We start from the raw sequence: 27,861 nt of genomic DNA, 5'->3' as shown, positions 1-27,861 counted from the left end.
GAGTGACCTCAGGGTCGACCTCTGCCCCCCCGTCAACACACATTGCGACCGGTCGGAGAGGTAGGAGCCGAACCACCGTAAAACGGTGCCTCCGACTGCCATCCCCTCCAGCCGGCGCAATAGGATACCATGGTCGATGGTATCAAAAGCCGCTGAGAGATCTAATAGGACCAGGATAGAGGAGCAACCTCTATCTCTGGGCCTCCAGAGATCATCGACCAGCGCGACCAAGGCTGTCTCTGTGCTGTGTCCGGGTCGGAAGCCGGACTGGCGTGGGTCTAGATATTCGGATTCGTCAAGGTGTCGCGGAAATTGCTGTGCCACCACATTCTCAACAACCTTCGCTAAAAAAGGAAGGTTGGAGACTGGACGATAATTAGCCAGCTCCATTGGGTCCAGTGAAGGCCTCTTGAGTAAGGGCCTCACCACCGCCTCTTTCAAGGCAGTTGGTAAGGATCCCTCACCCAATGAAGCGTTCACCAGGCCCAGAAGCCAGCCTCGTGTCACCTCCCAGGATGCCAGTACCAGCCAGGAGGGACACTGGTCCATTAAATATGTGGTGGGCCGCAGCCGTCCACGCAACCTGTCCAAATCCTCGGGGGCAACAGAGTCAAACTCCTCCCAGAGTGGTCTTACAAGACTCACTGTTGACGGCTCGTCCGGGCCACTGGAGGGGGCCCATATTTGCTATGTAGGGTTGTAGCAGTGGTGGGTTTCTACTGGTTCGCACCGGTTCTGGCGAACCAGTTCGTCACCGGACCGGGAAGTAAGTTCCAGAACACCTGCCCCACCCCCGGCTCTGTCGCTCGCTCGCCCCTCCTGTCTGGAAGCTGCTCCATTGCTCACCCCCCGCTGCCTGTCCACACTATCCTAGCCCTACCCACCGCTCACTGATTGGCTGGCTCACCAATCGCCCCACCCGCCTCTAATAACCCTATCTAAACCCACTTACCTTTATTCCTGCTTGGCTCTCTATTGCTGCCTGCCGACTCCAAGGAGGTAAGTAAGCTGCAACTAAGCGCGGGGTGGGGGGGCAGCAGCAGGCCATCTGGAGTGGCCTGCCACGGCCCTGAACTATAAGCGAGTCCAGTGATCTTTTGCAGCCTTGCAAGGATCCCGGGCTTGTTTATAGCACAGTGCCGCATGGCCACCAGAAAGTGTGGAGGCGGGGTCGTTACGGGGCCGTTTAATCTAAACCCTGTATAACTCTGTAAATATGAACTCTTATATATGTGATATGGGTGAGATATAAAAGATTATTGTACTGCTACTATTTATTATTTAATTTATTAAATGTATATGCCACATATCTCAATAAGGTGATTCCATTAATATGAGAACTATGAAACTAGTATTAGCATGAGAAGAAAATTGGGCCCAAATATTTTCTATAAACCACTATAGTCATCAGGGAATTTGACTCTTTTCCTTTCTTTCTTTCCATATTTTACTTTTGTTTGTTTCCCCCTTCTTTCCTTCCTTCCTTCCTTCCTTCCTTCCTTCCTTCCTTCCTTCCTTCCTTCCTTTTTTTGTGCCTACAAGTCAGAGCATTGACTTTTAGTGCCTGGGCAATCAAGTCCCTGCAGTTTTCCTGGCAAAATTTGGAAGTGGTTTGCCATTGCCCCTTTCCCGGGGTTGAGAAAAAGTAATTGGCCCAAGTCACCCAGATGGCTTTGTGCCTAAGGCAGGACTAGAACTCATGGATTCCTAATTTCTAATATAGGGCTTTAACTACTATAGCAAACTAAGTCTACTTTACATGCAGACAGACAGACAAACAGAAAGGCAGACTCCCCAACTGTAAACACTATCATTCTTTCCAAGGGTAAACACTATCGTTAACAGTTCATTTAGTGACTGTTCAAAATTACAACATCACTAAAAATGTTACTTATGACCGTTTTTCACATTTATGGCCATTGCAGCATCCCCAGGGTCATGTTATCAAAATGCTTGGCAACTGATTCATCTTTATGATGGTTGCAGTGTCATGTGATCACTTTTTGCAACAGTCAATGGGGAAACCAGATACAACCATGTTACTAACTTAATGACTGCAGTGATTCACTTAACAACTGTAGCAAGGAAGGTCATAAAAAGGGGCAAAATTCACTTAACTGTTTGTCATTTGGAAAAAAATTTGGGCTCAATTATAATCGTATGTTGAGGACTACCAGTACCATTTTAATGTTGGTTCAAAGGTAGATGAACTTAGTCAACCTCAGCTATAGTCTGAGAGGGTGACAATATCTAAAATACAAGCACACAAATGTCATTAGAGTAAAAAAAAAAAAGTTGGGAAAGATACAAGGACAAAAGAAAGGAAAATGATTCCTATTCAGGCAACTTTCTTGAGATTGGTAGACGGGAAATTAAAAACATAATATACAGAAAAACTATTCCCATACTGGAAAGGAATAGCCACTAGAACTCAATATTTTCCATAATCTGAGCTCTTATTAATATGAACTACCAAAGAAATTTTAAATTGTATTCTAATTATATCTGAATTTGACTTTTTGAATATGTGTCTTTATGTGTGTCTGCATGTATGTTTATCTATTAGTTGTTTCTCTGTGAGGTTAATAGTTTTAAGATAACTTTTCATTTGTTTAGGAATAGTTTGAGCTGTCAGTATCTGTATACTGTTAGTAATGTGACTAAATAACTTAGAATCTTTATAGGTATGAATTAAATTCTCTGTGCTGCACTCAGAGCAGTGCTCTACCTTGGCCCTTTTCCACTGGATATGCTGAATGCCAATCTGTGCTAACCTGTTGCTGCCTTGAGATGCAGCTGAAACTTGACCTAGCAACCTCAGCATTCTCAGGTCATCTGTATCTAGGTTATTACTTCCAAAATCTGTGTAGAGTACCCTAAATTGGGTCAAACCCAATAACCAATCACAACAGGAATATTTAGTTCTACTTAAAGTGTGTTATGTACATTGGGTAAAAAGGATTTTCTAATAAGCAGTTTCGGATAATGAAGGAAAATATTTGGGAAACATTAAATAATGCCTCCCCTGCCCATAGCCTAAATAACATTGGTGAGCTATTTCCACAGCTATTTACTGTGGGTAAAAATGCTGCTTGGAGGAATAGTGGGACAAAATCTAATAAACAAGAAGAGGAAGAGAAAGAGGAAGGAGAAGAAGACTTGGAGTTTATAGTCTGAAATGCCATTCTGATTGTTCCAAAGGTGTGTTTTCAAGAGGCAACTGGACTTTCTTGTTTTTCTTTGAAGATGTTTCACTTCTCATCCAAGAAGGATCTTCAGTTCTGACTGGATGGTGGGGAATGGAAGGACTCATAGAGAGAATGCTGTCTCTCTATGAGTCCTGAAAGTGGTGATCCTAGGGGTGTTCTGGTGATTTGTTGGTATATTTGCCTCACCATTCAACTACTACAGTACAACAAAGACCAGCTGTAAAAGGATGGCACTGTCACATCTCGAAAACATCTTAGAAATCATCAACAGACTATTACAACCTCATGACATCACATAGCACACAAACCAACTAAAGCCCGCCAAAATATGGTAAGTAAACAAACAAACAAACAAAAAAGCAGCAGTCGCAGAAGAAAAAAACAAGGATCATCTACAACATACAATAAAAAAACTGTAGCAGCCACAGACAGAAAACTAGCAGAACACATCCATGAACAGCAACCAGCAGTGAAAAGACATGATGAAAATGCCTTAATTTCACCTCACATTGATAGATTTAATCATGATTTCAACTGGGAAACTAGGATTCAACTTGATCCTAGATCAAGCTAAGTGCAAAAATACTAGAGAATTCCTGTCAACCTGGCACCCAATCAGCCATCAACAGGCACATAGAGATAAAGAGACAAAAGGAAATGAAAAGATCAAGACACTTCCTCATCAGTTATCAATACCAGATGAACAGATATTAACATCAAGATTAAGACTAGGCTAACAATCAAGAAATAAACAATATTCCAATCGAAGAACTACCAACTCAGACAAACAAGCTAATAATAAAGAACAGCCTTATCAAGGAACCACTAAGAACACTCCTAGAAACCAGGGCGAGCCACTAGTATATAAGCAGATGACAACTTCCACTCCTTTCTGGCACTGACGGAATTGTGTAATGAAACATCTGCAAGCAAACAACTCAGCTCAGATATAACCAATGACCCCAAAGGCCTAAAATAGAAACATGTTCAAAAAAAGAAAGGAAAAAAATATAAAATTTATCTGTTCAAAATCATAGGTTTAATGCAATTCCATTCACTTTGCAACCAGCTGCACACATACGTCATATCTTAAATATATCTTAATTATAGGTAAAATTATATATGTAGATCAATTCACATATATTCCAATTACAGTTTGTAGGTGTCAAGTTTATATCATCTAGCTTCACAGAACACATTAAAGCTAAATAAACCATACTATGGTCTACATCAGTGGTTCCCAAACTTTTTCAGTCCACTGCCCCCTTGGTGCTACAAACTGATACTCAGTGCCCCCCACTCAGTGGTGGAATTCAATTTTTTTAGTACCAGTTCTGTGGGCGTGGCTTGGTGGGCGTGGCTGGAGGGGTCATGTGACTGGGCGGTTTGCACAACGGAAGGAAGATAGTAACAGTAAAATTCAAAACTGCAACAATTAATTCCACATTTATTCAAAATCCAATTTAAAAACCTTTTTATTTAATGTTAATTCAACAAAATTGTTGAACATGATCCAGTGATACCAGGTTTTCAAAGTCTGATAGTCGTTTATCAAGAACCTTAGTAACTAGTAACTTAGTAAACTCAGTAAAATTTAGTAACTACTTCACTGTTCAGTAAATTCTTAATGTGATGGATGGGCTTGATAAAGTGATACCAGTTTCCCAATGTCTGGTTTTAAGTCACTTAGCAGGAGTCTTAAATCATCACATTCGGTAATCTGAAGTCGATTTCTTTGCTTGGAGAGAAGTTGGATGACCAGACTGAAGCCACGTTCCATCAAATATGATGTTGGAAATGCAACAAGGAGCTTCTTAACCACTGTCCATAGTGCAGGATAGCGATCAGAAATTTCTTTCTGTAACCAAAACTCTTGGTACGATTTCTTAAACTTTGGCTTCAGCTCAATGTCATTTTGCAGCTCTATGAGTTGTGCCTCCACTACCCCATCTTCCTCAGTATCTGAAAATGAATTTATCACCCAATCTGGAATTTCCATCAAAAGAAGATCCTGATATCACTCGGACATCTAAGTCTTAGAATGTCAGAGAAACAACTTTAGCTGGATAGTCACATCCCTGCAATAACATCATTGTAATTTTCAGTTTCATTAATTTTCACAATATCAACACTAGCTTTGCTACTAACCCCTTCCAAACGACCTGCATAGTCTTTAAGATTTGGTGGTCTAAATATCAAAAACGGTTGACTCACATCATACATCTAAGCAAAACTGAAGTACAATCTATTTTTCCTTTTTTTAAAAAAAAAATCTCAATTTTAAGATTTGTATTACTGTTTTCATCCAGTCCCCATCCAAAAATGGCAAGAAACTCTGGTGTCATTTTTTTAAAGCAACCATGGACAGATAGCTGCTCATACTTGCCTTAATATTATTGGCCAAGTTTCTTATTGGCTATGCTAACCAAGAGGTGCTCTGGTCATTGTTAACCCTGCTGCAAAATTTATGTGTGCACATATCCACACATATAAAGGCATACAATATAATCTTATCTCCTTCAGATTGCCAATTATTTTGCAGACACATTCTGCCTTTAAATGCTTACATGGTTTCAATGGCTAAACTTCTGCTCGCTGAACCAACTATTCAAAACCAGTAATTCCGCAAAGAGAGAGGATGGTAATGGGGATATTTCAAAAACTAAACACATATCCTAAAAAAAAATCCACCCGCGACCAGCATTGAGTGGAGCTTTTATAAATTTTAGAATAAATGAGCTGGAAGGGACCTTGGAGGTCTTCTGGTCCAGCCCCCTGCTCAAGCAGGAGAACCTATACCAGAGGTCTTCAAACTTGGCAACTTTAAGACTTGTGGACTTCAACTCCCAGAATTCTCCAGACAGCTATGGACTTCAACTCCCAGCTATGCTGGCTGGAGAATTGTGGGAGTTGAAGTCCACAAGTCTTAAAGTTGCCAGGTTTGGGGACTCCTGACCTATACTATAGTAGTATATACATATAGTATACTATACCTATATCAAAGAACAACACCCATATTTCCAAGGCTAGAAACGGAAGATTGCAATGCGAGTTCCCTCCTGCTGGTAATCCAAACCTCGCTAACCAAAATCCACACCACCAAAAGAGAGCGACCGCACTTCCGCTCATCACCACCTCCCCCCCAAGTTACTTTTACCCAGCAGTGTCTCCATGCAAAGGAAAGGGATGACACGAAATATGTGACCATTTTCTAAACCAGTGGCAAAGAGCTCTCTCACAAGCTCAACTAGAATTCGATTGGTGGGGTTTTTTCCACCCTAGCAACACCGTGCACGATCTCCCCAACCACCGACCGTTAAAAAAAAAACCTTTTCACAGGCCAAGCCAGTTGGTTAAGACGCCGGTGGTGTTGTGGGGTGGGTGATTGAAGCGGCGTGTGCCCCTCTCCTGGAAGGAAGGCAGTGATTGGAGGGGAGGATGGTGACATTGCTTAAGGGGAAACCCACAGCTATTTCCAGGTTTGTTTGGGTAATTTTGTCCTTCTGCCAACGCCGATGGGCTTTAAACAGTCCATCTTCTGCTCGGCAAGTTTCTCCTTTCCATCTGAGAATTAGCTAAGGGGAAGCTACCAACCTAGGGGCGACGCCCTCTGCAGCCAACACAATACATGATCTTTTTTTCCTCACCCTCATAACACCCCTCTGCCACCCCCCTTTCCTCTTAGTGCCCCCCTAAGTCATCCCACTGCCCTCCAGAGGGTGGTACTGCCCACTTTGGGAACCATTGGTCTACATGGTGAATAATTTTTGCCACTATATATTCTAGACTGGTGGGCATTAGGTAAATTGTAGTCCCAAACACTTGGAAAATGTCTTTTTTTATGCTCAAAAGCCTTACTATGTTAATAAAAACACCGATATTCAGGAAAGAAGTTAATCACTTTTTTTCATTTTAGTGATGTAGATAATACAATGAAAGGGTAAGATGTTGTAAATAAATAGCTTAAAATGTAGCTCAAAATGCTTTCTTGCTCAGATGCTGATGGGTCCAAATTAACTTGAATTTAGCGTGTCATGTTGATCTGTTATGTATGACTTAGAGCCATGATGGCAAACCTATGGCACCCATCCCAGGAAAAGCACGCAGAGCCCTCTCTGTGGGCAAGTGCACTGTCGTCAGCTGCTCTTCTGGTTTCTGACGCACAAGTCAACTGGTCTTTGTGGATGCTGGGCCACTTTCATATCTCCAATTTTCTTGAAGAGATCTCTGGTCCTTCCTATTTATTGTTTTCTTCTAATTTGCACTGTTCATTTAAGAAGGCATTCTTATCTCTTTTAGCTATTCTCTGGAATTCTGCATTCAATTGGGTGTGTCTTTCTCTTTCTCCCTTGCCTTTCAGTTCCCTTCTTTCCACAGCTATTTGCAAAGCTTCCTCAGACAGCCATTTTGCTTTCTTGCATTTCTTTTTCTTTGGGATGGTTTTAGTTGCTACTTGTATAATGTTGCGAACCTCCATCCATAGTTCTTCAGGTGCTCTGTCTATCAGATCTAATTCCTTAAATCTATTTGTCATCTCTACTGTATGTTCATCAGGGATATTATTTAGTTCATACATGAGTGGCCTAGTGCTTTCCCCTACTTTCTTCAATTTAAGCCTAAATTTTGAAACGAGAAGCTCATGAGGTGAGCCATAGTCAGCTCCTAGTCTTGTTTATACTGACTGTATAGAGCCGTGATGGCGAACCTATGGCACGCGTGCCACAAGTGGCATGCGGAGCCATTAGTCAGGGCACGCGAGGTGCTGCCCTGTCAGCTGGCCAGCACGCATGCGCGCGCTGGCCAGCTGAGTTCACCTTTTTAAAAGCTATTTTTCGCCTTCCCCAGGCTCCAGAGGCTTTATAGGAGCCCGAGGAGAGCGAAAAGAACCTCCCCTGCCCCCCAGAGGCTTCAGGGACCGTCCCTGAAGCCTTCGGAACGCTTAAAACCACCCTCCGAGCAAACCGGAAGTCACTTCCGGTTTGCTCGGAGGGTGGTTTTAAGCGCTCCGAAGGCTTCAGGGACCGTCCGAGGCTTCCCTGATGCCTTCGGAGCGCTTAAAACGACCCTCCGAGCAACCCGGAAGTCACTTCCGGTTTGCTCGGAGGGTGGTTTTAAACGCTCCGAAGGCTTCAGGGAAGCCTCCGGACAGTCCCTGGAGCCTCCGGAGGGCCTCCGGGGGGTCGGGGGAAGGTCTTTTCGCCCTCCCCAGGCTCCTATAAAGCCCCTGGAGCCTGGGGAGGGCAAGAAAAATGTAAAAATGGGGGGGTCGCGCGTTGTGCACGCATGCGCACTGGGGGGGGTCGCGCGTTGCATTATGGGTGCAGCACGCCCGCACTCGACCCCCCTGCGCTCCCCCCACTTGTGGCACGCGAGCCAAAAAAGGTTCGCCATCACTGGTATAGAGCTTCTCCATCTTTGGCTGCAGAGCACATAGTCAATCTGATTTCTGTGTTGACTGTCTGGTGATGTCCATGTGTAGAGTCATCTCTTGGATTGTTGGAAAAGAGTGTTTGCTATGACCCTCGTATTCTCTTGACTAAAATCTATCAGCCTGTGCGCTGCTTCATTTTGTACTCCAAGGCAAAATTTGCCTGTTATTCCAGTTATCTTTTGGCTTCCTACTTTAGCATTCCAATCTCCTATGATGATAAGGACATCGTTTTTTGGTGTTAAGCCAAAAGGGAAAAGTTAACTGAGAACAATTCAAGATTATTAACTAAAGCCACATTGATTCAAGGCAAGGTAATACAGGTACTCCTCACTAACCAACTGCTTGTTCAGTGACTGTTTGAAGTTAGAACATCACTGAAAAATGAGATTTATGACTAGTTTTTGAACCTCTAGCTCATAAAGTCCCTGTGTTCATGTGGTTAAATTTGACTGCTTGGCAATTAGCATAGATTTTCAGCAGTCACAGTATCTCTCTGTGGCTTTCAATATCACTGACTATGGTATACTTCTGGAATAGCTTCTGGGTGGGGGGTACTGTGTGATCCTGGTTCACTTCCTTCCTCCAAGACCATTCTCAGCTGGTATTGATTGGGGATGAAAAATCTGACTGAAAAATCTACCTAAAAACTCCAGTCTGGATATCAACCATTGAAGCATTTTCATATCCAATAATATATAAAAAAGGAACAAACAGTTAGATATGTTGAAATATTGAATGCAGAGGGTGAACTCAAATATATCCAAGAGTTGAAACAAGAAGGAATAGAAATGAATTGGTATTCATATGTGCAGATACACTCTAGATATAATGAAGATGGAAAATCAAAAGGTCTTTATAACAAAATGACTGAGTTAGACAAAATTTAAAAACTATATGGATATTTATTAGAGGTTAAACTACAAGAGGAACAAGTTAAAGAAACTATGATAGCTTGGGGGGGGGGGGAATTTTGGACGTGGGATTGATTTAGAGAAATGGCAGAAATTGTGGTCCCAAAATTATAAAATGACAATGTCAAGTGCATATAGAGAAAATTTGTATAAGATGTTTTACAGGTGGCATTTATCCCCAACAATTGCAAGAATGTCCAAGAATAAATCGGAAAAGTGTTGGAAATGTCATCATTACCACATGTGATGAACTTGCATTGAAGCCAAAAGATATTGGACTAAAATTCACATGTGGTTAGAGAAAATGATACACAAAACCAGAGATTTTTTTTACTGGGAATCATACCAGAAATTTACAATAAAGACTTGAAATATTTGATTATAAACATTTCAGCAGCAGCTAGAATCGTATTTGCAAAAAATTGGAAAAATGAAACAATACCAAAATAGGAGGAAGTCATTCGAAAGACAAGAGAGTGTGCTGAAATGAGTAAATTGACATTTGAAATTAGAGAACAAGAAGATGACCAATTTTATAAGATATGGGATTTGTTTTACCAGTGGCTGGACAAAAAACCTTGGAAATGAAAAATGTTTTATTTATGTTTGAATTGAAGGAGTTAAGTGATAATACAATTATGTTGTTAAATAGATTAATAACAAATAATGAAATACTGACATATATATGAATTGAATAATTTAGAATATTTTGTTTTAAAATGGATGACAAGGATAATAATGAATCTATGTACATTTAATAGATGATTGGTGATATTATGCATAACTTTAAGTAGTGATGTATATTATAAATATATCTTGTTATTGATAAATAGTTTAATAAGGAAGTAATGAAAGATTGGTATCTCTATGAAGTGAATATTTAGAATACTTTATTTAAAAATGAAGGAATAATATCTTTGTTTGAATGTACGATGTACAAGGACAACAATGAACATAAGCATACTTGATGGATGATTGGCAGGATTATGCATAATTGAAAGTAGTGATGTATAAACATAAACAATTGGTAAATTATTTCACATTGTAAAAATAATCAGAATGAGATAAGTGGTTACATAAAGGTATATTGTTATTCACTGGACAATCAAGAATACAAGGGAATTAAGTTTGCTGAAAAGAAAGAACTATTAATCGTAATTGAATATATGATGTACAATGAAAGTGAGGTACCTAGTCATATTAGATGGAAAATTTATGACTGTATACGAAATTGAAAATATGGATGCACAAAAGCTTGTAACCAAACGACATGCTGTATGTAATGGATGAGCATTCTTTTATGTTGTCTTTTATGTTTAAAAATAAAAAAAATTATTTAAAAAATCTGACTGAAAAATCTGAAAATCGGCCCCTGCTTTGCAGGATCCCTCAAGAGTTTCTACTTTCTCTGCTCTGTTTAACAAACACAGGAAACTGCTGGGGAACATCATCCATCATCACAGGGTAAGATATCAACAGCATTCAGATGTATTCAGATGCAAATCTCTCGGCACAGAGAGTTAAGCAAGGTTGTGACCATCCTTTCTTGGTGCCTAGAAGCTGTTGAAGTCTGGATGGGGAATAACAGGCCAGGAAAATCCTGGCATAATTGAATTAGACAATTTGATTTGATTTTCGGCAATTATAACTTTTGATCATGGATAGGATTACACTGCCTCAAACTGATTTAAGGCATAATCTGAGAGTTCTCCTGGACTTGTGACAACTGCTTGAGAAACAAGTGGCAGTTGTGGCCAAGAGCGCCTTTGCATAATTTCAAATTGTGACATTTATACCCATTCCTGGACCAACATGCACTTCACACAGTCACCTACACCTTGGTCACTTCCCATCTGGAATATTGTTAAACAATATTTGCTTAACAATCATAGTTGCAATTAAAACTAAGAGTTCAAGATGATGGCAATGGAGGAAGCATAGTTACATAGCAGGGAGAAAAGTTACTATTAAACTAAGATAAACAATAGGAGAAGTGGAGAGGAAAGATAAACCATAGAATAAGAGTGGAAAAAGGGAAAGGAGATGAAAGCTTGGAGAAACAGAAGGAAAATTTCACCAAGGGCAGCAGCCCAGAGCAAATGTGGCAGCTGAGAGAAGCCCAGCTGCACCTGGAGGCCTACCCAAGAGTCTGGAGGCCCATTGAAGTGAGGTGAGCAGCAGTGGTGGGATTCAAATTTTTTTACTACCGATTCTGGTGGCATGGCTTGGTGGGCGTGGCTTGGTGGGCATGACAGGGGAAGAATACTGTAAAATCTCCATTCCCACCCCACTCCAGGGGAAGATTTCCTCCCAATCATCTGGGATTTGGGAGACAGAGAATAGATGGGGGCAGTGCCAGTCAGAGGTGGCATTTACCGGTTCTCTGAACTACTCAAAATTTCCATTACCGGTTCTCCAGAACCGGTCAGAACCTGCTGAATACCACCTCTGGTGAGCGGAGAGGCAAAGCAAACTGGAAAAACAAGGAGGCGAGCTAGTGAGTGAGTTGAGCTAGTTGTGGAGCAGGGAGGAAAATCATCCCTGGGGTAGAGAGGCAAGCTGACTAAGGGCAAAGTAATGACAGAGAACAAAAAGGTGAGTTGATGAGAGAGCAGAGCAGGTGGGGAGGAAAACCATATGTAGAGAAGAGACAATAGGTGAGCTTACTGTAAGCCATCCAGGCAATCCTTTTTGCTGGGAGAAATAGCACATTGGCATGATGGACCAGCAAACAGAAGCCACATGACTGAGGAGCAAAGAGCAGTGGCAGCACAACAGAAAGGAGAGCCAGCAGCAAGGAGCAGCACAGCAAACTAAATCCTGACAGCAACTCAGAGAACAGCATGGAAAGCAACGATAGAGCAGTGTTAGAATCAGAGGCTGTCAGTGGTGATGGAGCATTGCGGCACAGCGGACCAGTGAACTGGTGACTGGGAATGGCAACAGAACAGCATGGCAGACCAACAGATGAGGGTGGGGAAACTGAGAAGGAGGAGTCTTGTTCTCACCATCTTCTGCACATGGTGGTGGCTGCTGTTTGGACTTGATCAAGGCCAGCCGTCTCGTATACCAACTTGATGAGGCTGTTTGAAGATGCACCCCACATGACACCTTAGGGAGTTGCAGATTGGACACTGGGTTGGGGAATTGGGGGGAGGGTGCTGGGTAAACATTTGATATGTACATGTTCCCGCCTTTCTGGTTCAGATCTTGCTTTCCTTTTTGCTGCTTTCACTTCATATCTACTAAAAGTTCTTTATCTCTATTAACATGGAGTTGAGGTTTTTCTTTCTTGGATATTGAAGGAGGCATACCTGACATATACAAATGCACAAAGTCTGGGGAATAAACAGGGTGAACTTGAACTATTAATACATGAAGGTAATATGATATAATTGGAATAACAAAAACCTGGTGGGATGAAACCTATGACTGGAACATACTGGTAGAAAGATACAAACTTTTCAAAAAAACCAAACCCCATAAAAGAGGAGGTAGAATTGCATTATATGTAAAGGTCCACTACATTGCTACATAAATGCATGAAACAAAAGACAAAACCTTCCTAGAATGCATATGGGTCAATATAAAAGAAAAAAAGAATGGCATGGCCATAGGTATATACTACAGGCCACCCAATCAAGCAAAAAAAAAAAATACATGTCCTTTTTCCTAAGCTAACAAATATATGTAGGAAACACACCACAATAGTAATGGAAGACTACAATTCAATTACCCTGACAACAATTGGAAGACTGCCATATTTTTCAGAGTATAAGACGCTCCAGAGCATAAGCCACACCTTAGCTTTTGGAGAGGAAAATAAGAAAAAAAATTATGTCTCTGCCTACCAGCATTCATGGTATTCATCTGGCTAGCGTTCTGTCAGTGTGTGAGAGAGTTGAGGACTGCTTGGAAACAAACGGTATTTGTTGTGTGAGCAACAAGGAAGGAGACAGCAAGGAGCCTGGGCATGGCTTGTTCTGTACTGAAGCTGCATGCTGTGTTGATATCTGAAACTAAAACTGAAAGTGAAACTTCTCTCCTCTGCTGAACTACTATGTTGGGAAACCTGCTTTTGGAATTGTATATTTACTTTATGTGTTATATTATATATAAAGAGAAGTTATTGAATCCTGCTGAATCAGTTACTTGTGTATGTTTTCTGAAAGTGATGGCTGCTGCAAACTCTGACATGTCCTTGCAGCAAATATTGAAAAGCCAGGGCAGCATCAGCATATTATTGCATCCTGATTCAACATTGGCAGCTGATTGGCAGATGGATCAGCCTCCTAGAATACCCCCAATCAGCTGTTCCAGGCTGCAAGCATTGTCAGAAACCATCGCCTCCTCCATGCCTCACATTTTTGGTTACATTCGGTATAGAAGACACACCCAAATTTTCACCCTTTGGGAGGGGGGGAGAAGTGTGTCTTATACTCCGAAAAATATGGTAATTCCACATCAAGTGAGAAATCAAATAGGTTCCTAACCAACCTAGCTGACAATTTTGTTGTCCAAATTTCTAGGTTCCACCATATCTCAAGACCTAAAATGGATACCTAACATCAAAAATGTCATCAAAAAATCACGACAAAGTATGTTCTTTCTGTGCCAACTCAGAACACTCAAACTGCCCAAGGAGCTGCTGATTCAGTTCTACAGAGGAATTATTCTGTCATCTGTACCTCTATAACTGTCTGGTTTGGTTCTGCAACCCAACAAGACAGACACAGACTTCAGAGAATAATTAGAACTGCAGAAAAAACAATTACACATCAAAATAACTAGACACAAGAACAGTTTTTTCCCCGAATGCTATCACTCTACTAAACAAATAATTCCCTCAGCACTCTCAAACTATTTACTAAGTCTGCACTACTATTAATCTTCTCATCGTTCCTATCACCCATCTCCCCCCACTTATGACTGCATGACTGTAACTTTGTTGCTTGTATCCTTATAATTTATATTGATAATGATTGTTTCCTGACTGCTTATTTGTACCCTACGACTCATTAAATATTGTACCTTATGATAATTGTTGAATGTATCTTTTCTTTTATGTACACTGAGAGCATATGCACCAAAGACAAATTCCTTGTGCGTTCAATCACACTTGGCCAATAAATAATTCTATTCTATTCATTCTATTGTATTCTATTCAAAAGGTAGAGGAGGAAACTAGAGGGACAGCCTCTAGTTTTTTACCAGCCTCTGGTAATTTTTACAAACAGAGAAGAAGTGATAGAAGGAGATGAAACTGCAGGAACCTTGGGTGAGAGTGACTAAAATTTAACATAACACAAACACAAGCAATAGAACATAATGATACCAAAGTCTTAGTTTTTAAAAGAGCTGATTTTAACAAACTCAGAAAGAACTTGGGAAAGATTCCTTGGATGAAAATTCTAACAGAGAAAACAACCCAAGAAGCTTGGGAAACTCTGAAAAATATGATCATAAAAGCCTGGACCAGCACAATATCACTGAAAAAGGAAAACAAGACATATTGAAGCAGGCAAGGGACAATGGGTAGATGATCCTTTTTTTTCTTTATTGTTGTTTTGACTTGTTTTTCCTTCTACACCTCTTTATTTAAAGCATAGCAACTAAAGTATAAAGCAGCAAAAGATTATAGATGGATGATTCCTGTTTTCCATTGATTTGAACCATCTTCTCTTATATCTCCCTCTCAATTTCTCTTTTTTTTTCTTTTTGTAGACAGGTGACCCAATTAGAAGTTAGACAGGAAAGAAAGAAAAAGCTTTTTATAATACAATACAATACAATAGTAGAGTTGGAAGGGACCTTGGAGGTCTTCTAGTCCAACCCCCTGCCTAGGCAGGAAACCCTATACCGTTTCAGACAAATGGCTAGCCAACATCTTCTTAAAGACTTCCAGTGTTGGGGCATTCACAACTTCTGGAGGCAAGCTGTTCCACTGATTAATTGTTCTAACTGTCAGGAAATCTCTCCTCAGTTCTAAGTTGCTTTTCTCCTTGATTAGTTTCCACCCATTGCTTCTTGTTCTACCCTCAGGTGCCTTGGAGAATAGTTTGACTCCCTCTTCTTTGTGGCAACCTCTGAGATATTGGAACACTGCTATCATGTCTCCCCTAGTCCTTCTTTCTCTTAAGCTAAACATACCCAGCAACCGTTCTTCATATGTTTTAGTCTCCAGTCCCCTAATCATCTTTGTTGCTCTTCTCTGCACTCTTTCTAGAGTCTCCACATCTTTTCTACATCATGGCGACCAGAACTGAATGCAGTATTCCAAGTGTGGCCTTACCAAGGCATTATAAAGTGGTATTAACACTTCACGTGATCTTGATTCTATCCCTCTATTGATGCAGCCTAGGACTGTGTTGGCTTTTTTGGCAGCTGCTGCACACTGCTGTTACTGTGAGGGGGATCTTGGCATCTTAGTGGACAACCAGTTAAATATGAGTCAGTAGTGTGCAGCGGCAGCCAAAAAAACCAATGCAATTCTAAATTGCATTAATAGAGGGATGCAATCAAGATCAAGTGAGGTACTAATATCACTATATAAAGTCTTAATAAGACCACACCTAGAATACTGCATCCAGTTTTGGTCACCACATAATAAAAAAAATGCTGAGATTCTGGAAAATGTGCAGAGAGGAGCAATCAAGATGATTAGGGAATTGGAATCTAAAACATATGAAGAACAGTTATAGGTACTGGGCATGGCTCTTTTAGTGAAGAGAAGGACCAGGGGAGACATGATAGCACTGTTCCAGTATTTGAGGGGCTGTCACAGAGAGTCAACCTATTTTCCAGAACACCGAAAAGCAAGAATCAAAACTGATAAAGGAGAGATTCAACCTAAAAATAAGGAGAACAATCAACCAATGGAACAGCTTGCTTTCAGAAGTTATGGGAGCTTCATCACTGGAGGCTTTCAAGAAGAGATTGGACTGCCATTTGTCAGAAATGGTGCAGGGTCCCCTGCTTGGGCAAGGAGTTAAACTAGATGACCTACAAAGTCCCTTCCAACTCTGTTATCCTAATATTATTAAGTTGGGCATAGTCATATGATGTTTCACTTTATAAATGGGGTTTTATTAATGAATACCATTTTGCACACAAGAACTTCTGTTTTTTCCAAAGGCTAGGCTAGGATTCTGTATCAATGGAGGAGTTCACTAAAAGGAAAGAGAATATTCATCTACAAAAATATGAAGTATCTATTCTATTTCAGGATCTCTCAAAGGATTATTTATAAGCTCCCACAACCTCCGAAAGCAAGCTGTTCCATTGGTTGATTGTTCTCCTTATTTCTAGGTTGAATCTTTCCTTGATCAATAAGTTAACAAACCTGTCTGAAGAATTGTTGTCCTGTAAGGGTGAATATATTTAAGTTGCGGGAGGAACATAAGATAAAATCAAAGTGCTAGACTTTTGTTGTTGTTTTTTTAGCGTATGCAGTTTAAAATATTTAAAGATTTTAAAAATGACTATTTAAAAGAAGAAATAAAAAAAGAACATGGTGGATGAAAAGCAAAACATTAGTAAATAAACAGAGAATTCATAATTGTCCTAAAATTTAAAATTCATTATTTACTTGATTAAATAGTTGAACATATAAAACTAAGTTCATTACATCATTCTGAAAAAAAATTGTAAATTTCTACAAAACCATAAGCATTAATATGTACATTCATATGTCCACTATTAATAATTATCAAAATTTTAAAAAGAAAAATAAATACTACTAAAACGTTTCAGTAAAACTGTATTTCTTCTCATTATGTTGATTAATAAATATTTCAAATTATTGATAAAAATTGCTTCTGGTTCTACCTTTACATTAAATGTTTCTCTATTAAAATCCATACTCTTTAAGTATCTGAGTTTGTTGTCTGATACCTGATATATAGGGAAACCATTCTTCCTTAAATTTAATAATACCTCTGTTTTGGATATGTACTCTTAAATTTTGTCATTGCTGTATGTTCCCCATGTTTGATTTTACAATCTAGCATGGTCTGCAAAGTGTCTCTTGTCCAAAATTACATTTTTCTGTCTTACTTTCCTGTATCTTGTGATCATCTGGATTTGTACAGTACAAAAAAAGTAGCCATGCAGTCCAATTCTGGTTTAAAAGCAGAATTAGTTGAAAGCAACATTCTAGGTTCCTTACAGCTGACAATCTAATTACCAGCAAAGTAATTACTGATGAAGTAAACCCAGCTCTATTAGTTTCGAGTAATTAAAGAAGGCCAACCCAAAAGGGCTTATATTTCCTGGTTTCTTTCCATTCTGTAGCCCTGAGAGGTTTCATGTAGTAGCTATACAGCCATTCAGTTTTTATTCCAAAAATATGCTTTAGAGTTTGAATGCAGCATCAGTTGCTGACTTACTAAAACAGTTCTTTGACCTGAAAAAAATAAATATTAGGAATATCTGGAACATTACTGAGCCCTCTAGTTCATTTTGATAACTCTGGATAATTACCAGTCTTTTAATTCTCTCTTTCTCTCTCTATTCTTCCCTTCAATTGTGTCTGATTCCCAGGGACTGCCTGGACAAGTTACTGCAGTTTTCTGGGCAAGTTTTTTAGAAATGATTTTCTGATGCCTCCTTTCGAGAAAGCAACTGGACCAAGATCACCCTATGTAGTTATGTGTTAAGCTTTGTGCCTAACACATAACTAGAACTTCCATGATTATAATATATATTTTACCTACATGCTGCCTCTTGTAGTTTATTCACTATGATTTAACATATTTTAACAATCTTTAAAAAACATTTTATGATTTTTCTGCTGTTTAGGAATATTTAGGGAGCATGAACGTAGTTCTTTGACTTCTTCTTTTAAACTCCAGCTATACCATCCTGAGATCTTCTTTTCATGCTTTGCAAGCACATTTTATGCTGTTGGAAGAAATGTCATCTGGGTTCAGTTCCAAGTGGGGAGAAAGACACTGGAAACATGGAAGCTGCTTGTGAAAGATCATATGCTTTCAGATCCTGACCAAAAGAAAAAGCACTGGGTGGAAGAGAGACAGGGGTGGGTTGCTGCTGGTTCGCTTAGCGCATGCATGTGTAGTTGCCTGTAAATTATTTTGAGCATGCGTAGAACATGAAAAAATGATTGAAAATGACTGAAAGAACATGAGAAAAGCTGGCAATGGCAGTGGCAACCAGGGTGCCAGTTCGAGGGTGTGACCAGCCTGCCGTCCCCACCAATTCAGCGACCCAGTCCCAATTTCCACTACCGGTTCAAACGAACTGGTTTGAACTGATGGCAACCCACCTCTGAAGAGAGAGATATATTTATACCCTATCTTAAGCCCCACCTTGGAGCTTCCTGTTCCTGTATAAGAAATGTATCTGGATTGGTTGTCAGACAGGGGGCCATCCAGGGGTAACTTTGTAGGTTTGTTGAATGCTGGATGATGTAATCTTCTCAGGTGCCATGTGGTGAGGTGGGTAGAGTGCTAATCCTATCATGTCCTGAGGGCCATGTCTTAATTCCATCACCCTGGAGCTGAAGAGGGAGCAGAGAGCTGCAGGAAGCTGCTTTGTCTTTAAATAACAGGTTTCTCCTTTCCTCATCCAGCAAAGTATAATATTCTGCCTTTTTAATATTTCCTAGAATATTTCATTCTTTTAGGAGAGGGGTGGGTGCTAACTTCCTACAATGCTGACAAGTTCATTTGTTTATTATTCAATAAACAATATTGAATCCAAATCACATGAAAAAAAGAAATTGTAGAATAACACACATTTAAAAATAGCAGGAAAGATATTTTATTGAAATGCTTGGATTAAACAAGAAATCCACACTTTAAATTGGTTAATTTCTTATTTCCGGTGGTGACATCGAGACGAGTGTGGGGAAGAAATCAGGGCTCTGACTTCTTATCTCAATCTACAAGTTTGGAGGACCCCCTCCGGGAGTGCGCTGATCTTGGAGAGAGAAAGTAGGGAAACCCTAGGACTAACGAGGCAGAGGGCAACCCCCGTTATGATGTGAGGATACCCTTTTAATCTGGCGTGCAAGCGTCTGCCTTGTTTCAATGGTGGACTTGAAGTCTCGACAAACTATCTAAAAGGGGAAGGAAGAATTTAATCAACTTCTTGTGTCATCGAGTGGATTAGTGGACTGGCTTGCAAGTGGAAACAGCGGTGAGTGTGGGCAGAAAGGGAAGATCGCAGAGGAGAACGGGCAAAGCAGTGAGTCTCCAGAGATCGGGTGAGAGAGCCCTATAACCGAGAGGCCATTTGGAGGAGTGAGAGTGGCAGATTTTTAGAGGCAAAGACCAGCCTGAAGAACTAATTGGCATGAGCCAACAAGAAAGAGCATGAACTGACTCTAAGTCATACAGACTCAAGTAGTGGAAAGAAACCGAGAAAGAAGGAGGACTTGGAGAACTGTGGTGTGCTTGAGGGCGGCGGTTGACAGACAGCAGTTTGGAAAAGAAGAGGACAATGAAATGGAAGGGGAAGAGGCTGATGCAACAGCTGTGCTGAAATTATTTAGAACTACTTAGAACAGAAGAACATGGACAATTTTGCAATGACTGGAAAGAAAAGTAACTCAGCCCAGAACTTTTAAAAAAAGTTAAAGAAAAAGTAGTGAACAAACTGACTGCATTAATAGTTTAGTGAAAAAAAATTACAATTATATACAATATCTATATATAATATTTATAATACCTATAAACAAGTACTTAAATCAATATTTATATTTATAAACAAGTAAGTGGAAAGCTTGTGGATATATATATATACTCCAGTGAACAAAAAAAAATGTGGCTCTTTAAACATTTTAATGCGGCTCTTCTGTGTGCCCGGCGCCCGCTTCCCTCCCTCCTCTTGGGCTTCGAAGGGAAGCTTCTGCATAACCCCGGCGAGTGACAAGTCTCCCAGGCTGCAATTTGCCGAGCTGTACGCACGCGCCTGTTTTCCACGGTGTGGAGCAGCGGCGAGATTCTGGGCGGCGAGCGATGATTCCGGGGGCCATCAGTGGGGGGGGCAGGGTCCCCCTTCGCGTTCCTCATCTTCCCAGATGGCCCCTGGAATCATCACTCGCCGCGCAGAATCTCACCGCTGCTCCACGCCGTGGAAAACAGGCGCGTGCGCACAGCTCGGCAAATTAAAGCCTGGGAGACTTGTTGTCACTCGCCTTTGCAGAAGCTTCCCTCCGAAGCGTTCCGAGGGAGGGCTGTAAACTTCCCTCCGAAGTCTTGGGATGTTCTGAGGAGCCCCCCAAGGCAAAACGCCGCTGCCAGGTAGTTAAAAGTACGTCTCTGATTCGTCTCTGTCAGTCTCTCTCTGTTTCCCTCTCTCTCTCCCTCTCTCTGTTCCTCTGTCTGTCTGTCTCACTCACACACACACACACTTTTAGCAATTTTATTGTTATCTACCTGCATTTTTATTTTTGAAATTTACCGTGAGCTGCTGCATTTCCCAGCCTCGGCTTATACTCGAGTCAATAACTTTTTCCAGTTTTGGGGGGTAAAATTAGGGGTCTCGGCTTATACTCGAGTCGGCTTATACTCAAGTATATACGGTATATGTATATGTATATGTATATGTATATGTATATGTATATGTATACGTATATATGTATATATGTATATATGTATATATGTATATATGTATATATGTATATATGTATATATGTATATATGTATATATGTATATATGTATATATGTATATATGTATATATGTATATATATATGCTGGTTTTGTTGTATTCAGGTCTTTTCCCGTGTAAGATTGAAAAGACCCGAATACAACAAAACCAGCATACCTACACCCGTGAAAATCTACGAAAACAAATATATACCTATACCTATACCTATACCTATACCTATACATATACATATATATATTTATGTTACGACTAAATATGGGAGGAAGGTCACTACTCCCTCTTTCTGCTCCTCGGCTAATCCCATCATGGCTAGCTGATGAGAGCTAATTAGCTCAAAATAGATCTATCCTAGTCTCCCTTTATTTATTTATCAGTACAATTACAACATATATATATATAAAGGCAACATTAAAAATAAAAATATGGGTTTCTGCCTGGATGGTTTTCTGTGATGAGCCGAAAGGACAGAAAGAGGGAGGAGTGAGCTCCCTCCCATATTTAGGCATACCAGGGGTTGTAACACACACACACACACACACACACACACACACACACACATATATATGTTACAACCCCTGGTATGCCTAAATATGGGAGGAAGGTCACACTCCCTCATTCTGTCCTTCGGCTTCATCACAGAAGACCATGCAGGCAGAAAACTGGCTCAACTGATAAGGAAGAGAACCCGTGGCTTAGTGGTTAAGACTCCTGCCTAAGATATATACAGCCTGGGTTCTAATCCCAGTAAGGGTATGGCTAGCTGATGAGAGCTAATTAGCTCGAAATAGATCTATCCTAGTCTCCCTTTATTTATTTATCAGTATATATATGCTGGTTTTGTTGTATTCAGGTCTTTTCCCGTGTAAGGTTGAGATTGTCTTTGCAACGTTTCGGCAGGATCTCACCTGCCATCTTCAAGCGTGGGCTTAAAATGGGATCCATCACAATTTGGAATTTCCAGCCATAGAGGTAATCATGAAACCTGTTTATGCTGGCAACTATAGCCAGGGGTCCTTTGTCCAATGGGCTATAGTTGCATTCTGTGGTAGCCAAAGTTCTTGAAAAACCACAATGGGAGTTTCCCGGCCATTTGGCAATTGGTGGCTCAGCACCGCCCCCCATTCCATATGGGGACATATCGCATGCCAACAGGAGGAGTAGGGTCTTGCTGTATTGGGACAGTACAGTGTTGGAGACCAATAGCTGTTTGATCATTCAGAACGTGCTGGCCTCTTTCCTTCCCCAAGGCCAAGGTGTCTTCTTATCCAGCAGCTGATTCAAGGGATGAGCTATAGAGGCTTTGTGTGGGAGAAAAATAGCATAGAAGTTCAGCAACCTGAGGAATGCTTAGATGTTGGTCCTGTTGGTTGGCGTTGGAACATTTAGAATGGCTTTGGTTTTGGTGGCGATACAGTGTAGCCCTTCAGCATCAATAAGGAACCCCAGAAACTCCACCTGGAGACCACTACATAGAACTGCTCCTTCTTTGCCTTGAGGCCCACTTGTTGGAAACGGTGGAGCACTGAATGGATACCGGCCATAAGATTGGATTGCTAAATAATTTGCTAAATCAAATTAACACATTATGGATTTCAATGCATAAATATGTTAATCTCTCTATATCATAGAGAAATTGAATCTGTTTTGAAAAGAAATCTGATTTCACCAATAACATCCCTTTCATTTTCTAGGGCTAAAGTAGCTCAAAAAAATTCTAAATTAAAAAATAGATCAATGTACATAATTGTCACTTCCTCTTATAATTGTCTGTTAGGTATCCACCCTTTAGTGTTCCTTAAAAAGCAAGCGTTCTGGTGACAGAGCCTTTACATATCTGCCAGCAGAATGGAAGAAACAAGTCTAGCAAGAAGCTCCAAGAATCTGTGCTTCATTCTGCTGGCCCTCATTGTTTCTCTTCTCCAATCGACATTAGGACGGGAGTTGAAACTTGTGATTTTAGTAAGTACAGGAAAGGGGATGGGTTTACAAATGTACATGGTTTAATTTAAATTGAGCCTGGCATGATTAATCTGTGATCCTGGACATATCAAGATCTCAGTACAATTTTTCTTCCTTAGTAATGTCATGAACTAGGTGCAGTTTGTTCAGGCTCATGTTTGATCAATGTGGCTGTTTTGTGTAAATCAGGGGTGTCCAAACTTGGGAACTTTAAGACTTGTAGACTTCAACTCCCAGAATTCCCCAGCCGGCTGGCTGGGGAATTCTGGGAGTTGAAATCCACAAGTCTTAAAGTTCCCAAGTTTGGACACCCCTGGCGTAAATATTCAAGCAGATAGGATGAAATCCAGTGTCCTATAGTATGTTACCTTAAAATATTTTCTTCTATATATGATTTTATAACACAGGACTTTCCCCTCTTCATTGAAGAGCTTTCCATAATCCCTAGAAGTAAAATAAGGGTTGGCCTCAGCCTACAAAAAGTTACATGTTTTACGACTTTCAAGTGTAAGAAGCTTATAGGTAGTGAAAACGGCTAGTCATGAAATGTAAACATCCCCAAAAGAATATGTTATTTGATAAGTAGGAAATCAATTATGCTGTTAAGTAAGATGTGTCAGATAACAAAAGATATTGCATTTGGCACATACTTAAGTGCACAGTAATAGAAAAGATATATACCAAGTTTCCAGTAGCTTGTCAAGCAGTATAAGAGATTAATAATATGAGAAATTCTGTTTTCTACTTTTTTGTGTATGAACAATATTTCTATATAATTATTTTTTATACTGAAAAGTAACTGGATGAAGTAGCTGCTTTTATTATTTACTCATCTCTCTCTTTCTCTCTCTCTCTCACACACACACACACACACACACTTATATTACCCACAGATGGATATTTTGAGATAGTAGTGATGATCTGCTGTATTAAATAGGACTTTACAAGTACAGATAGTTCTTGATTTACAACGGCTCACTTAGTGACCATTCAAAATTACAACAGCACTGAAAAATGACCATTTTTCACACTTATGGCCATTGCAGCATTCCCATGGTCACATAATCAAATTTTAGATGCTTGGCAACTGACTCATATTTATGATGGTTGCAGTGTCCCAAGATCTTGTGATCACTTTTTGGGACCTTCTGACAAGCAAAGTCGATGGGGAAGCCAGATTAATTTAACAACTGTGTTATTACCTTAATAACTGCAGTGATTCATTTGACAACTATGGCAAGAAATTAGACAGCTATATAAATCCTCTAAATAAATATATAGCTGGATAGATATATGTTAGGGAATTATGTTTAACCTTTGCTTCTGCACTACAAATTTAATGTCCAAGATGACTTATTCTATGTTGGATTTGGTTTAGCTTTGTATATAACTCCAATTACTGGGTTTCTAAACCAAGGTTTCTGATTTTTGTTATATGTGATTGTTATAGCTTGTCAGCCAAACTATGGTTCGAACAATTGCTGTGTATGAAATATGAATCAGCCTTTTACCACTACTGATGCATGCGTGATGCATGCATAATGAAATGTTGTCTACAAATAGGCACTAACACAATTCTAAAAAAAAAAACCCATCTCTCAGTTTCCTCATCATGCCCTGAAAGCTTACTTTTATTTCTATCCTTGCTTTATTGGTGAATGAAATTTGCATCCCAGTGAATGCATCCTGTGTTTGTATGTGTTTCCCCATCAGAAAGCTGTTTGTCATATTTGTTACCTAGATCATATTATCACCTAAGCAAAGTATGAGGAAGACCTTTGAATTTAATTCTACAACTGTAATTCACTATGGTCCCAGGATTTGCTGCCATGCAATATTCTTAGTAATTGTTGGAATGCCATCTGCAGAACCAAATTTGACAGAAAACTATTGAGGCTTCTCAGCTGATTTATTAATAGTTTTTGAAAAGGCTTTGCAAATACTCACTAGCAGCCTGTTATAAGCAAAGCTTTGCAAACAGAATTTCACAAATGCATGGATTGTGTGCAGAGAAGGTCTAGAAAGGAAAACACCAGAAACAGCTATTATTTAATCCAGCAGTAAATGCTTTGGGGGAATTTGGCCAGTTTACAACAAAAATAACAAGTACCGACAGGGTGATTTTCAGTATGCAATAATGATTTGAGATGCTTTCTGTGACATATAGTTAACATTAAACTGAAACATCAATCTGATCTACACATGATGAAAAAATATGAAGAAATTGTAAATTGGACTGCAAGTTGTTGGAAATAATTAGCAAGCCGAAAAACTGGTGGTGTGACAAACCTCAGTTTTATGGAATCTTCTCAATAGATGAGAATGAGGGGATAATCATATACAGGTAGTCCTCAATGTACAATAGTTCATATAGTGATCCTTTAAAGTTACAACAGCACAGAAAAATGTGACCTATGACCAGGGTTGGGATTCAGCCAGTTCGGACTGGTTCAGGCAAACATTAGCTCTGATGATCAACTGGGAACAAATCGGTTCTCTCCGACGATCAGTTTGGCCTGCCCACCTGCCCCTACGCTTTACTTACCTATATCCTCGCAGCTGATTCATGCAGCAGAGCAGATTGCTGTGCCTCAGCTGTGTTACTCCCCAGAAGTAACATGGAAAGTAAGTTTTGTTAAAACTGCACACACACGCAAAACACGGGATCACCAAACCAGTTGTTAAACCAGCAGGATCCCACCACTACCTATGACCATTTTTCAGTTATGACCTTTGCAACATCCCCATTATCATGTGATCAAAACTGAAATGTTTGGCAACTCGTTCATATTTATGACCGTTGCTATGTCCCAAGGTCATGTGATCACCTTTTGCGACCTTTTCACAAGCAAAGTTATTGGGGAAGCCAGTTTCACTTAACAACCAGAAAGCCAACTTATCAATTACAGTAATTCACTTAACAACTATGTCAAGAAAATTGTAAAATGGGCAAAACTCATGTAACCAATGTCTCACTTAACAACAGAAATTTTGGCCTCAAATGTGGTCATATGTTGAAGATTACTTGTATATCCTGGAAAATCATTACAAACATATCAAAATGAAAAACATCAAAACTAATAAGCAAAAAGCACTGCATTCACATGCTACTTGTTATAAATAAATTGGTGTATTCTTGCAGACCTTTACTCTTCTTACAAATAGGGACAGGCTCATAATGATGGCCAAACATCAATCTGTGGTTCATTTACTGGCATGAGGGCCAATCAATAATGCAGGGTTGAGAAAAGTGGGAATTTGTCACTTTATTTCTGATCAGAAGCAAAGGCGCCAGGAAGAGCCCTGAGCAAGACTGATGTTCTATTTTCATTTTTTTATGATACAGGAAATTCAAAACAGAAGTACAAAGATTGGTTAATATTTCTTATCATCATTAAAATAGCATGTGTACAAGTAATGTTATTCAGCCTAGAACAGCATATATACTGTGCTGAAAAACAGGTTTCTGTAAAATGAATGCATTTAAAGTTGAAGTTTGGGGCCACAAAGATAAAGTTGAAATTTGGGGTCCCAGGCCTTCAATAACTCAGGGCTAGAACAAGTAGTTTGTATGCAAAAGAATTTTGTTACTCTTCCATAGCAGTAATCATGTATGTATGCAAATTAGTAGTTTGGCTTTCCATGGAATGTTATGAGACTTACTCAAAAGTATGTCTATAAAACTGCAGTCTAATTCCTTTCTGGCTACTTTTTTTTTAACCTAAAAATTTATAACTCATTTTTCTAGTGCCAGAACATCAGTGTTGTTCAGCATGATTTAAAATTACAACATTATATAGACATTAAAAAGGTAATAAACACCTATAAAGACAAACATACATATATCATCTTTAGATTAATACTTTCTGTATATTAAAGATCTAATAATTATCTAATCAGAGAAATATAACAAAAGGGGATTCCTAGTTTCTGTTGTAAGATTTCCTGAAAGCTTTCTTGTCCTTATCTGAAGATAAATTTAGATACATAATGACTGACCAGCTAATGATATAACTATTTCAACCATTTTTAAATTGTTCTATCTACCAGTGACTTTAGAAGCTCTCATGTTAACAAAGTTAACAAAGTCTATTTATCCTCACCTTAAAACAATCAATTAAATATTCTACTGTCTTAAACATAAAATTATCCATCTTAATATTACATCAGATAATACTGAATGCAAAAAACACAATGATTCTTATTGTGAAATTACCATGACTATATGAGCATAAACTTTGGTAATACAGGAAAGGCAAGATGGTACAGTTGGCAGAAGGTGTGACATACCAATTTAAGAAGCTACTTGTGATAATAGCAGCCTCCTTGCATCTTTAATTGGACATATATGTACCAACTTGCTTACTGAGATGTTTACACAAATTAAAGCAGAGAACAGCAGCAATTTACCGGATAGCGCTATTAGTAGAACTGTGGGTGGAAAGGTGATAACATTAATATTTGTTGTAAGCAATAGTCCAAGGATAAGTCCAAACCAGTGGATCTTTGTCTTGAACAAGTAGAAGTGGTCAAATAGCTAAGACATGGAACAAATTGATTCCTTGTTCTTGGCTAATGGTTAATGAAATGCAATTAACCAAATGTCTATCATAAAATTGATTAGGTAGTCAAGCTAGGGTTAGACAGGAGAGGGGGATATAGCCGGTACATTGTTCCGGGACCAATGGGGCTCAAAGGGGGCCCATGAAGGGATTTTT

The 27,861-nt window shown here is 39.7% G+C and overlaps 1 protein-coding gene across 1 annotated transcript in view; it reads left to right on the top strand.

The window, feature by feature from the left end:
• The window catches only part of LOC309381797 (prostatic acid phosphatase-like), a gene marked incomplete at both ends in the record, with an annotated part of 137,486 nt that overhangs the window by 47,399 nt on the left and 62,226 nt on the right, over positions 1-27,861 (top strand). Inside the window, one exon of the mRNA XM_081933081.1 lies at positions 23,006-23,143. Coding sequence (XP_081789207.1) covers positions 23,006-23,143 — 138 coding nt within the window. The remainder of the gene's footprint in view (positions 1-23,005; positions 23,144-27,861) is intronic.

Source organism: Natrix helvetica (genome assembly GCF_964273705.1).
Source record: "Natrix helvetica genome assembly, chromosome: Z".
NCBI classification, from domain to species: Eukaryota; Metazoa; Chordata; class Lepidosauria; order Squamata; family Natricidae; genus Natrix; species Natrix helvetica.
This window is presented reverse-complemented; position numbering and strand designations above follow the sequence as displayed.